The 13445-nt window shown below is 40.6% G+C and overlaps 1 protein-coding gene across 2 annotated transcripts; it reads left to right on the top strand.

The window, feature by feature from the left end:
- The first annotated feature begins 862 nt into the window (after positions 1 to 862).
- On the top strand, positions 863 to 13350 carry anxa6 (annexin A6). 2 transcript variants are annotated; one of them, XM_046030942.1, is made up of 25 exons: positions 863 to 978; positions 1917 to 1970; positions 4231 to 4315; positions 4460 to 4554; positions 4713 to 4826; positions 4920 to 5010; positions 5101 to 5180; positions 5312 to 5368; positions 6395 to 6488; positions 7310 to 7405; positions 7491 to 7549; positions 7718 to 7840; positions 7944 to 8002; positions 8306 to 8384; positions 8932 to 9013; positions 9104 to 9198; positions 9305 to 9418; positions 10135 to 10225; positions 10321 to 10400; positions 10641 to 10694; positions 10790 to 10883; positions 10993 to 11088; positions 11215 to 11273; positions 11526 to 11648; positions 12898 to 13350. In XM_046030942.1, exons 2-25 carry the CDS (start codon positions 1968 to 1970, stop codon positions 12955 to 12957), a joined length of 1983 nt encoding a protein of 660 aa, XP_045886898.1. In that variant the 5' UTR covers positions 863 to 978; positions 1917 to 1967; the 3' UTR covers positions 12958 to 13350. The 2 variants fall into 2 exon arrangements, with proteins under 2 accessions (XP_045886898.1, XP_045886896.1); XM_046030940.1 differs by having other exon boundaries at positions 11526 to 11663.
- Positions 13351 to 13445: the final 95 nt, after the last annotated feature.

The raw sequence follows: 13445 nt of genomic DNA, 5'->3' as shown, positions 1-13445 counted from the left end.
TGTCTGACACTTCAAATACGCGCATGAATAAAAAGTGTTCTTCCTATTCATACAGTAAGCCGAGGTGCGTGATGTCAGGGGAACTTTGATAGTAACCACTAAACTAAAGCCAATGACACTGGGGTCGGGGGCATGCTTCTGCTGTGTGTGGCACCGGGCTGTCTGTAAGCCTCTGTGATTCCTGGAAGTCACCTGCCACCACACTCCATACAATATATCACCAATAATTAATGCAGTACTTAAAGAAATATCACAGTAACTGCACTTAGAAGATATTATTCAGTGGGCTAAAAATAGTTTCATACATCATGAAACAAGTTTGTATCAGTGTTTGTGCATCTTATCATAGCGCCACTGAGAGCTCATAGGAATTGCAGTTTTTAATTGATTTCATATTCTCACATTTTTCCTTCTGTATGGTCCACAACGCTAACATGCCACCCCATCTCCCCCTCTTACTGGAATAGGCGCCTGACAAAACAGAAATAGATTAGGTTAGCTCACACATCAGTGCCAGCAAGCTCCCCTCACATTTGAACTCTCAGTCATGTGACAAAGTTCAGAAAACTGATTTAAAGACAGACACTTGTTTGTCTACTTGTCTGCAGTAAAATAAATGCTAGAATGGAAGCTGCTGGTGTCAGTCTTCCAGATGCGGCAGCAGCTGCAGAAATAGATGTGAGTAAAACCGTGCACCCTCCGTGAGTTAGATTTCAGTTAGGACTGGATGTTACCCGGTCACATATTTGTAAATATCAGTCTTTCCCTATTTACCGTAATTGCACTGCTACATTCAGGCTCACACGCACTCTTTAAAGAAGCTGCGCGCGAGAGAGTCGGAGTCGTTGCGTCACAGAGGACACGTAACGGGACGGCTTGAGTCTGACTGCAGCAGACTGACGGAGCGGGTTTAGCGGGGACAGTGCAGAGACAGCACCGGCACTCTCACCGGACACCGTTTTTTCCTGCACAGAGAAGGTAAGCCATTAGCTGTCATTTGGAGACATCTTAATTATTATTTCTGACTGAAACACAGTTTGTTGCAATTGCAGTGGAGCAAGAACCCCATGAACGACAGTTTTTAATTTAATCTAGTTAATACGTGGGTATAAAAACTCTATCTGTTACAGAGAAAAGTCTAAATAAATAGGGAAAAATTAGTTAGATATAAATCCTCTTAAGTTTATTCCACTATCTCGGTACAGAGAAGGGTGTGGCTCTGCTCTGTCCAGATAAAGGCCCAGTACCCCCAGACTTTGATTCTGGCAAGTTAAACTCAGCATGCTATTTTGAGAGAGCTTCTCTTCTCTCTTAAACAAACAGTACAGCACTTAAAACCTGGTTGGAGAAAGTTGGAGTCTTTCATCTTCCCTGTAGAAGTCGAAAAGGAATAAGTCTATATTTGTCCTCTCAATTTGATCTTATCTGTAGAACTGTACTTTTGCAATGTGTTTCTAAATTCAGAAATGTAGTAAGTCAAGCAAGGTTAACAGAGCTAGTTTCTCTGTACTAGCTGGGCCTCCATATGCTTGACTTGTCTGAATGGCTGCATTGTAGGGTAGAAAATGGCAGCATGGAAATTTGACTAAGTTTTCCTATCAATTAGCTTAATGCAAATTCCACCCGCCAACCATGTTAGGTGAATGAGAAGTCAGGTCTTACAGAAACTTGTCTCCCTTTTGTGCTAATTGGCTGCGTTATTGAAGGTGTTCAGTTCAGTTCTAACCAGCTGTCGGGTAGGACACTGAACAGACCACCCCATCAGATATACACAGGAAAGGAGGGATCATCATCATGCATACTGTCTCTTTGCAACGTGATTTCCCCGCAGTGGAGGTGAATGATACTTTCCCCAGGGCAGGGTTGTTTTGCAATGCCACTATCCAGCCCTACATCAGCATTTCTCTCTTTTCTAGGCCTGAAACTATTGATTCCTGCAGTGTTGAAACAGAAGACAAAATATAGAAATGGTAAGTAGACAGGACTGTTCTCATGTTGCATTATGTAAGTATGATGTGGATTATCAGACTGCTGACCAGATCTCTTGATGGCGCATGGATGGTTTTGTGTACAACTGAATGAGGTGTGGACAGAATGGGGTCATTTTTCTGCCAAGTGCCACCATGTGAGTCGTCTCCATCATAAAGGGCAAGGCAGCAGTGTAAGGTGTCATTTGCTGCCTGTGGTGCCTGCACATCTGATAGACAAACCTGACAGCATATTTTCAAAGGCAACAGCTCTTTGTCTTTTATTAAATTATCTTAAGGCTTGTGGCAGATATCCAACTTTATTGCCCGAGTTGTCCGAGTCAGTGCCCTATTATCCTGATCTTGCTCTTAATTATACTATGCAAAGTTGTGGCCTTGGCAACAGAAGAAAAAAGCAGCGCCTAGGAAGGATGGAAGGAAGGAAGGAAATTTAGCTCATAACATTAAATCCACATTTGGACTTTTCCGCATAAGGCCCATCACAGGAAATGTGATAAGTTTAGGTAAAGGTCTGTTGCTAGGCGCTTGTGTTTGCTTGTGTCACTATGGGGGTGAAGCTCTCCAGCTGTCGTGAAGAGTCATGGTCGCTGTAGTGAAGCAGAGGATCAGAGCATGTGCGGAGGCCCCTCGGCAGTGTGGGGAGCACATTTTGGCTGACTGCCTCAATGCAGCAGTAATCTTTACGGCAGCAGCTGCATCAATCCCACAGTGAATGAGCTTGTAACATCATAGCTTCATAGTGCCAAAACGATAGAGCTATGATAATTTTTCATAGGTGAGCAGTAACTTTCATTTTTACAACAATGCCCTTATACAGAGCTTTATATTTTCTTTACATCCCCACTGGGGTTTGTTTGGATGTGTTTTTGCATGACAAACCCCTGCAATGGAACCTATACTTTTTGTGCAACCTGACTCCCTGCTTCTCAGACACACCCACTGCCCCTGCTTCTACACACATGCACCGGCCTCACACACAGACGTGCTCATGCATAGCAGGCTTTCCTCTGATCTGCTGGGGGGTGGGACAGGTGCAAGCAATCAGCTGTTGTAATGGCAGACTTGGCTTCACCTCCTGTCCCAATGTCCTGCCACTTTTACATGGTCCACTACTCACACCCTAAAAGTAGGTGTGGATCAAGCCAGTGAACTGTTAGAAAGCAGGATATGCAGTCCAAATGTGTGACCCTGGAAAAGCAAAGTGTATTTTAAGTCATAACCTCATGATCCTCAGTTGGCAACTGACAGCCAATCCCTTTCTCAAGCTGACTGGGTTGAGGTGAGCAGCATTTGCAAAGTCATAGCAAATGTTGGAGGAGCAAACACTGAACACAGCCGGTCTTTAATAGAACAAGACTACAGCAATACTAGCAGCCCTGCAAGGCTTTACGAAGGTACAACAATTCTTTGAGCTAAACATCAGCATGTTTAGCAGGAATAGTGTTCATAATCTTAGTTAAGCGTGTGTTAGTATTTGATAATTAGCACAAAAAACATCGTACAGCTGAGGCTGATGGGAATGATAATGTTTTTGCAGGTATTTGGTTATAAATAAAAATATTGGACAAATTAAAATGTTGACTTGATGGCGCTATTGTGGGAAGAAAAGTTAAGGAATCACCAAAGTTATAAATTAGTCCTAAAGGTGACATGAAAGTTTGTACTAAATTACATGGCAATTCATCCAATAGTTATTGAGATATTTCACTAAAAAACAAAAATGTCAACCTCATGGTGGTACTAGGGAAAGTCAGGGGATTACCAAAATAAGGATTCTTTATCTTCCGGTGACCGGGAATGTTTGACCAAATTTCATGGCAATCCATTAATCAGTTATGGAAATATTTTCATCCCTAGAGCCAAGCTGCTAGAGTTGCAAAAATAATATATTATGCTATACCAAGAATTACTGACTTATTAGCTTTAAGCGGGCACTGTTGTTTCCTCTGGCTGTATTGTTTTGTGGTTTTGTAACTTTGTTTCTGACATTTGACTTTTAGACTTCTCTGAGCTGTGGCTAGTAGCCTCACCTCAATAGCCACAACCCACCTGGTCACTGTCATCATTAGAAATCCTTACAAATATACTGGAGTATTCACACAGAGGCTGAGCTAGAGAGATAATGTAATCATTTCTGTGTATTATGTCAGAGCTCCAGACACCCTACACACCACTGTGCACTGCATCATCATGATTAAGAATGTATCACCTATGAAATTCAGTTGAACTATTTTTCTTACAGGTGTTTAGAGGCACAATAACAGATGCTCAGGACTTTGATCCCTGCACTGATGCTGAGACCCTTTACAATGCCATGAAAGGCATCGGTGAGTGCCTCCCTCCTCCATGGCTTTTGGTCACGAAAGCAAAAATGTCACCTTTCACACAGAAGTTGTGACAGTGATGCAGTCAGAGATCAGTTTCTGTGACGGAGATGAAGGTTGTTGAAAATATTTCTTTGTGTCCCTCAGGTAGTGATAAAGATGCCATTTTGGACCTGGTCACATCAAGAAGCAATGCACAGAGGCAGGAAATCATTGCAGCGTACAAAAGCAGCTTTGGACAGGTGCAAGAATGCATAATCATCATCACATCTCTTGTTCATGTTTTCTAAAATAGAATCAAAATTTTCAGAGATGGTTTGAATATCTTGCCATACAGTAACTTAGAACACATTTAGACAGTAGTTCATAACTCAGCCCTATGTTTTTGTTGTTTCCACAGGACCTGATTGAGGATCTTAAGTATGAGCTTACGGGTAAATTTGAGCGTCTCATTGTTAGTCTGATGAGAACCCCAGCCTACCATGATGCCAAAGAAATCCATGATGCAGTCAAAGTAAGACACTGACCTCAAGATTCTTTAACATACTCTGGTCACGTCTAATGAAGCAGAAGCTACTTCACAATTAACTTAATGCTCTGTTTCAAGGGAGTTGGAACAAACGAGAGATGCCTTATTGAAATCTTGGCGTCTAGAAACAATAAACAGATACAGGACATGGTTGCAGCATACAATGATGGTAAGGCATGTTAAATAAGATGCCATTTTAAATCAACATATTATTTATTTAGCATCTCTCAACATTTTACATTGATGTCTGTGTCTGCAGCCTACGGCCGAGACATAGAGGAGGACATAACCGCGGACACTTCAGGTCACTTTAAGAAGATGCTGGTTGTTTTACTTCAGGTCAGTTCACAGAGGGGAGTTGATATTCTCACCAGTGATGCACCCTGTAAACCATACAGAGACTGTCTTGGCCACAGTACTTTTAACCACTGACTGATCAGCAGTGTGTTGTTTTGGTTTGATGGTTCCAGGGGACCAGAGATGAGTCAGGAGTGGTGGACGCAGATCTGGTGGGGCAGGATGCACAAGTGAGAACATTTTATGATTAATAGAGAAGTGCAGCATGATTGGGCTTATTGACTTTATATGACCTTTATTTAAAGGTAATTAAAAAGACCGTTTTTTTACTTTGTGTGTTTAATTTTCCGCAAAAGAGTATGCCTACAATATACAAGACACTGATGAAACAGACGAAACGTATCGTAATATGGACGAGTCTACAGCCATGTTTGTGACTCTGTAAGGCCGCACGTCGACACAGTGGTTCTTTGAGCTAAATGCTAACAACAGCATGCTAACATACTCACAATGGCAATTCTGACATGCTGTTTACCAGGTATTATGTTTACCTTGCTTTTAAAAAATTCAAATAGAAATAAAACACAGTCAAAACAAACTTCACATATAAAAGAAAGGGACTGATCTAGGTTACATGATGCAGTGACATTTCTCAGTTACATGGAATTTTAACACAGCTTTAAAGTCATTTAGTGGGACTAGATCATTTAGATGTAGTAAGTTTTGCAAGTTATTCCAAGACCAGGGAGCAAAGTAAGATAATCTCCCAGCTCAGTAAAAACCCTTGGAACCTGGTAAGAGAGCCACCTTTACCATCTTTGTTAAGTGTGTTAACATTCAATAACCCAAAGTGTAGCAAAACTAATGATGGGAATGTAATTACTTTGTTAGACAAATAGAAGTTTCTTTTAATTCTAAATGAGAAAAGATTTAAGGATTGGCAAAGTCAGCAGACTTCCTCCTCTGGGGACCATGGATATCTGTAAAAAAGTTTTATGGCAATCCGGTCAACAGTAGATATTTCAGTTTGGACCCAAGTGACCGAACGACATTGCTATCCCTACAGTCATAGCACTAGCATTGCTAAAAACATTGATATTGAGTCTCAATGTATGATTAGGTTAATTAAGGTAGATAAGCTGTAACACGTTTAGTTGCAGTAGCCGCTCCTATCTGAGAGCTGTAACACGTAACATTAATGACAGTTTTTTGAATTTCTACATGATCTCATCCTGTGCTTTCTCACCTCTGCGAAGGACTTGTATGCAGCTGGGGAAGAGCAGTGGGGGACCGACGAGGCCAAATTCATCATGATCCTGGGAAACCGCAGTGTGACCCACCTCCGCATGGGTGAACACAGCTCTCAGGGAAATTAACACGGCCGTGAGGCATCCAGACAATCCCACTGTGACATCAACTCTCATAGGAGTTAATGGCACATTACAAGTTGTTGTCAGAGTGTAACTGTGGAATGATGAGTTGTAGCTGAATTGCTCATCTACCACTGTCCCTTTTCTGTTTAATGCCGAGAAAAGAGTCTGAGGCCTACTTAGGCACAATGCTGCTTTGAGTTAGCTTCAGCATGCTAACATGCTAACAGTGATACCACCAACATGCTGATGTTCAGGTAATATTTACCAGGTTCGCCATCTCTCGTGTAGCTTGATAGCATGCTGACATTTGCAAATTAGCATTAAACACAAGAATGTATCTATGTTCCAATAACCTATGATAACCAATGGATATCATTTTATTTGATTTTGATCTGTGGTGAGTTCTGTGGATAACATTTTACTCAAACTTGACTCAAACTCTTGTTTGGGTTGGGTTTGATACACAAAACTACCCTGAATGTTTCATTGCTAAATGTTTTCAACAAAGGAAGCATTAAGTTATGACCTTTGGTAATTCCATGAGTTCAGCCATTTGATAAGTTCCCCCAAGCGAAGGCCTATTATATTGGCCAGTTTACTAGGAACGTTTTGCATTCTGACCAGGTGATGAGGCTGTATGAAAAGTCAGCAATCATCAAAGCTATCAGAATTTATTCTCAAGGGACCTTATCTGTAGCAAATTTAATGGCCTGCTCACCATTTATCAGCAGAACATTAAGATACCATAATGACCCTTAGATAAATTACATTACTTAATGTTAACTTCTGTTTGTTTAGTTTTCGATGCATACGAGACGATTGCAGAGGTATCCATAGAGGACAGCATAAAGAATGAGCTGTCTGGGGACTTTGAGAGGCTGATGCTGGCTGTTGGTAAGAAACACACTCAAATACAGCTTCATCATGACATGAGAAGTTTCAATTTAACACAGGGCTCTCTTCTGGGTTTTTCTCACAGTCCAGTGCATTAGGAGTGTTTCCATGTTCTTTGCCAGGCGCCTTTACAAGTCAATGAAGGTAAACATTCTCAAAATAGTAAACAAGTAGCCAGTAAAAATAGCTGTACAGTCTGGTTCCAGAATATTTGTAGATTTGCCTTAGCAACACAGTCATTATGACACATTTTTCTCTTAGTGTTGCTGTAGTATCCAAAACCCGAACACTTGTCCTCTCCCTCATTTCCAGGGGCTCGGTACAGCTGACAACACCCTGATTAGGATCATGATTTCTCGCTCTGAAATAGACATGTTGGACATTCGAGAGTGTTTCCGTTTAAGATATGAGAAGTCTCTTTATAACATGATAAAGGTTGGTTAAACTATAAAGGGTTTTTAAAAATGTACTTAGAATTAAATTACACCAGAAGACAGTACAGCTGTAACTTGTTTCTGTGTATGTTTAAACCTGACAGGATGACACATCAGGGGACTACAAGAGGACTCTGCTTAATCTGTGTGGAGGAGATGATGAGTAAGTTACAGTATGGCTGCAAGCAACAGCAGCAACCAGATGGGGGTGACAGAGCACCACATTTTAGGACTTATTGTTTTCTGAGAGGGAGGTATAACTCCAAAAAAATGTATTGACTTATTTGGAGAGGTATGAAAACTATGTGGTGAAGCTGTTATTGAAAGAAGATTGTCGAAAAGTAATAAAAAAGTGTTAAGTATATTTAATAATAGATCCATGTTTCTTAGAAATGTACCCACGCTGTACAGCTTGAGGTTTTGGCTTTGCTGAGTGTGTTCTCTTGTGTCAAAATGATAATTACAGCTTAGCTGGAGAGTTCTTCCCTGAAGCTGCTCAGATAGCCTACAAGATGTGGGAAACAAGTGCCATGACCAAAGTCCAGGTTTGTGTTCTAATTATCTGCTGGCCCTGTAATGACACGCTTTTTTCAGCGCCACAAACTTGTGCTGATATAGTCTACGCTGATAACACCGCCATGTCTGCATAATGAAGGCTTTGTATGACTCTGGATCAGAATGCTGTTCACTCAAATACAAATAGTTTTTGTTATAATGCACTTTCCACGCCACCATTTGCCTCTCTTTGTCCTTGGAGTGAATGTCAAAATTATCTCAGCATTTTGTTCAACAAAAGCTCGTCTCACTGACACTCCATAAAACTGAGTTGTTTTTCAGCCTACCCACCTTTCCATTGTTAGTGGTGTCATGGCTTCTAACCTCAAGAGGGCACACACCCCCTCAAATGTCAGACTATTATCAGGAATCTCAGTGTACTGTTTTCAGGACAAACTCTTTGCATTTATTTTAGATATCTGCATGTTTAGTGCTTCAAGCTAACACATCTGGTGTATTAAATTTCGCCACTAAACATTATGTGTGTATGTAATTATTGAATCTTACACTTCTTATTGTGTCATTCAACTACCCCAGCTAAGGCCAACAGTCCGCCCTGCTCCCGGTTTTGATCCTGCTGCTGATGCACAAGCGCTGAGGAAAGCTATGAAGGGATTCGGTATGTAATCCAGAAAACTAAAGCACATTTACACTGCTGCAATTATACAAAACAAGTTTTACAGATGTTACTGCTTTTCACTGCCTACAGGAACAGATGAAGATGCTATCATCAACATTGTTGCGCAGAGAAGCAATGCTCAGAGGCAAGACATCAGGCGGGCCTTCAAATCCCTCCTGGGAAGGGTGAGAGAAATTCAGGATTGAACCCCCCAGGGACTGGAAATGTCAGACTCAACATGTCATTGTTTATTAGCAAGTTTATAACAACTCTGTGTGTTTCTGTCCTCAGGATCTGATTAAGGACCTGAAGTCTGAATTGTCAAAGAACTTAGAGCGTCTGATCATTGGGCTCATGTTGACCCCCGGGGAGTTTGATGCCAAAATGATGAGGAAGGCAATGGAGGTACAGTTTCAGTTTCATAACTGACAGGTTGCCTACAAATACAGGTGTTGACAAGGTTGATTTACAGTATTATGTGTAGGAGTGAGAGAAGCCCATGGGTTGAATTAATGCCTTCATAATACACTAATAATTAATACTTTTCCAGGTCTGTGATGGTTGATGTAGGTGCAGAGAGGTATAGAGTTGGTGCTTGAATGCCATGACTATCACACAGAAAGTATTTGGAAGTCAAATAACTTTGCATTTTAGGTATTAATAACTTATCAAACACTGACTGAATTTCCTTGTGAAGAAACCTGACTCATGCTTCGCTCTAAACAGACAAGAATTGAGTGCAAAGTAAAGTTTTATTATTGTTACTTTGCTGCAGGGGAATTTAATAATTTGCTTATTTGACCAGTAGAAGAACTGAATAGACATTTTTGCTACATTTCTAAGCCTTGAATGGTCCAATGTGCTATTTAGGCTTGAGAAAACTCAAGTTACCCCTGTACCAAAATGGGAATCAGTCAATTTCGTGAGTAATGTGGTGATCAATACAGTTTTAGGATAGTCTGTCATTAAAATATGTGGAAGGTGTATATATAAGAACAAAAACAGCGAAACATGGGGTTTGTCAGTAGTAGAGTTTTTCTCTTTTCTTCCTGGCTGTGTGCTGTGGTTTGGTTTTTTTCCCCCTCAGCCTTTCAGTGCAAACTTTTTTTCTTTTTTAACAGGGGGCCGGGACAGATGAACACGCTCTGATCGAGATCCTGGTCACCAGGAGCAATGAGGAAATACATGCCATGAACGCTGCGTATAAGCATGGTGAGTCTGATCCCCCCCAAAAAACTTCTTTAATATCACCTTCTTTGCTCTGGACACCTTTTACATGCAATACATCATGTACTCACACCTTACAGCCTATAAGAAATCTCTGGAGGAAGCCATTCAGTCAGACACATCAGGCTACTTCTGCCGTATCCTTGTTTCTCTCGTGCAGGTAATGTTCATCATTATGAGAACTTAGACTGTATTTAATTTCCACGCCCACTCACTGGTTGCAGTCTGTCTGCTGACTGTAGCAGACAAACAAAAAAAGTCAATTTAATGGCATGCACAGTTTTCTTTCACAATGTCTTACATTACATGTTAAAGAAAAAAACACTATGTCCTTAGTGAACCACTGATATTTCATCATTGCAATTTGTTAAATACATTTTACCGTCTTTACTCTGTTCAGGGTGCAAGAGAGGAAGGCCCTGCTGATTTGGAGAGAACTGATGCAGATGCTCAGGTGATTTAGTATCGTGCTTACTGTATCATGTGTGTTAAAATTTGAAACGGAAGAATGGGTTTAAATGTTGCTGTTGTTTCTCCTGAACCTATCAGGAACTAGCCGATGCATGCGATGCAGAGTCTGATGACATGGTGATGAAGTTCATGAGTGTTCTGTGCACCAGAAGTTTTGCCCATCTCAGGAAAGGTAAAGGTCAAGACAGATCAGCCACAGTGGTCAGCTGATTACAAGTTTAAATGTCCGAAATGGATCCATCTCATGATAACTGATACTTCATACTTCTTGCTATTCACAGTATTCCAGGAGTTTGTCAGATACACCAACAAGGACATTGAACAGATTATCAAGAAAGAGATGTCAGGAGACGTCAAAAACGCCTTTCATGCAATAGGTAATAACTGTCTTTGATTTGATTTTTATTGTAATATTTTGTTTTTGAGTGCGTCAAAGTGTATACTGCTGACATCTATTCTGTGCCTCCTCCTTAGCCCTTTCTTGATCTCTCTTTGCTTTGCAGTTTGCAGTGTGAAGAACCAGCCTTCTTATTTTGCTGACCGTTTGTACAAAGCCATGAAGGTATTTATTCACAGAGCTATACATACTGTATGTTGATGCTGTCTAGCTGCAGGCCTGCAGGCCGTCACCAGGGCCTTGTATGCCAGCTAAAGCAAGTGATTAGGTCATATTTGTTGTTGCATGTAATGTATTTAGGCTTTGTGTCTCTTACTGTGTACTTTCTTGGTATGACTGCTGCTAAGTGCTCTCAGATAGGAGCAGCTACTGCAACTAAATCAGAATAAACAAAGTATCTATTGATTACTTCCGCAGGGCCTTGGGACAGACGACAGAGCGCTGATCCGCATCATGGTGTCCCGTTGCGAGATTGACCTTTTCAACATTCGTAAAGAGTTCAAGGACACACATGATGTCTCCCTCCATGAATTCATCCAGGTAGAAACTATGATCGTAAGTCAGAGTCTCTGTCAGCTAAAACTCCTGGTTGTTTTTTGTTGTTCTCATCTGTGTGTCTCTGTGGATTTTTTGTCTCATGTCCTTTGTCCTGCTCTGCACGAGTGTGTGTTGCACATCCTCCTTCTGCTGCTGTGGTGGGGTACGGTAATGTATAGCTTCCTGCGGTGGACTATGGGTCTGTGGTTGCTGCACAGCTGTTTAGGAATTTCCCTTGCTTAACTTCCTCTCTATATCCACCATGCGATTGGCTGACAGCGGCAGAGACAGGAAGTAGCCAGAAGCAGTTCTATAATAACTTATAGATGAAATCACCGTGACATCAATACAGACAAGCAAGTAGGGTGCCCTGGATTTACTTTGCCAGATATATGATCAGATTATGCAACAGGAAGGATTGCCACATATTGTTTATTCTCAAGTGTGTATTTAGTGGAAAAATTACAATCTTTCGTGCATGCATGTTTTTGTAGACATTTAATAGCAGAGCTTTAGGTGGTCGATTTCAGTTGCAAAAGAGATTTTGATACAAGAAGTTTATAAAATACTAAGCCTGTCTATTTATTTGATAAATTTGCAGTTTCAGCTAGAGTTTAGAGTCTCTTGACATCTCAGAGCAAACAGGTGCATTTAAGAAATATATATTCAAATGAATAGTAAGGGAAATATGTTTATTTACTTTCTTGAGTTAGATGAAAAGATTCATACAAATCCCATGTCTGTACATCCACTTACCAGTACCTCTAAAACTAACTTTTGTTTCTTTCGGACAGAGCCAGGCTAGCTCTTTCCCCCTTTTTCCTGTCTTTGTGCTAAGCTAAGCTAAGCTGCTGCTGTGTGTGTAGCTTCATATTTACTCATATAACTTTTTAATCTTCATCTAATTCTTGGCAAGAAAGCATCATTCCCAAAATGAGGAACTATTTCTTTAAAAAGATATAGTCTTATGCTGATTATAAAGATTTAAATCTGTATCTCAGCTGACGTTAAGGATAATTTCAACTCCCATGTTGATTTTGGTTTACTTTTCTAGAGTTCTGCTTGTCCTGATGACTCTCATTCACCATTAGTGAAAGTTTTGCTATTGTGTGCTTGAGAAGTGTGAGAAATAAGCCCTGCTTTCAGGTTTCAGCTCTGTGATGACCAAATGTCAGAAGGCATAAACATGATGGAAAGAGTATTCTTCATTCATTAAAGCTTCATTCTCTATGTGTTTTCCATCATTGTTCAGGGTGATACTTCAGGAGACTACCGTAAAACCCTGCTGATGCTCTGTGGAGGGGAAGATTAAACACAACTCTGCAGCTCTGTTTACAGATTTCGGTTAAAACGACAAGCCTGATCACAGAGGTAAACGTGGTCGTGGTTAGCGTCAGTATCTTTCGTCTCTGTCCCTAAACTGTTGCCACTCCTCAGCCAAACGACCTGACCTATGACCTCCCAGCCTTTAATGCCAGTTTTCTGCTTTCATGTCTGATCGTCCTGTCTGTCAGGATGTCTTTCTTTTTTATTTTTTCCATATGTAACAAGAAGATGTTCACGATGGTGTGGATAGGTGCTTCACATGTTCTGCATATTGGAAATTAGAAAGTCAAAGAGTGCCTTCAGAATGCAGGCCGTCCAATGATTACTGTGATTTTAAGGTGTCATGTAGACTTGAATAAAATGGTTATAAATACCAGAAGATATTTGTTTTTTCTCTTTCTTCTTACATTGTTGGAAAACATTTAATACACTTTTTTTTTTTTTTTTTTTTTTTTTTTTTTTTTTTTTTTTTTT

This window comes from Micropterus dolomieu, linkage group LG19, assembly GCF_021292245.1.
Source record: "Micropterus dolomieu isolate WLL.071019.BEF.003 ecotype Adirondacks linkage group LG19, ASM2129224v1, whole genome shotgun sequence".
Taxonomy (NCBI): domain Eukaryota; kingdom Metazoa; phylum Chordata; class Actinopteri; order Centrarchiformes; family Centrarchidae; genus Micropterus; species Micropterus dolomieu.
The sequence above is the reverse complement of the archived record's forward strand: the minus strand, read 5'-3'. Positions and strand labels throughout refer to the sequence as shown.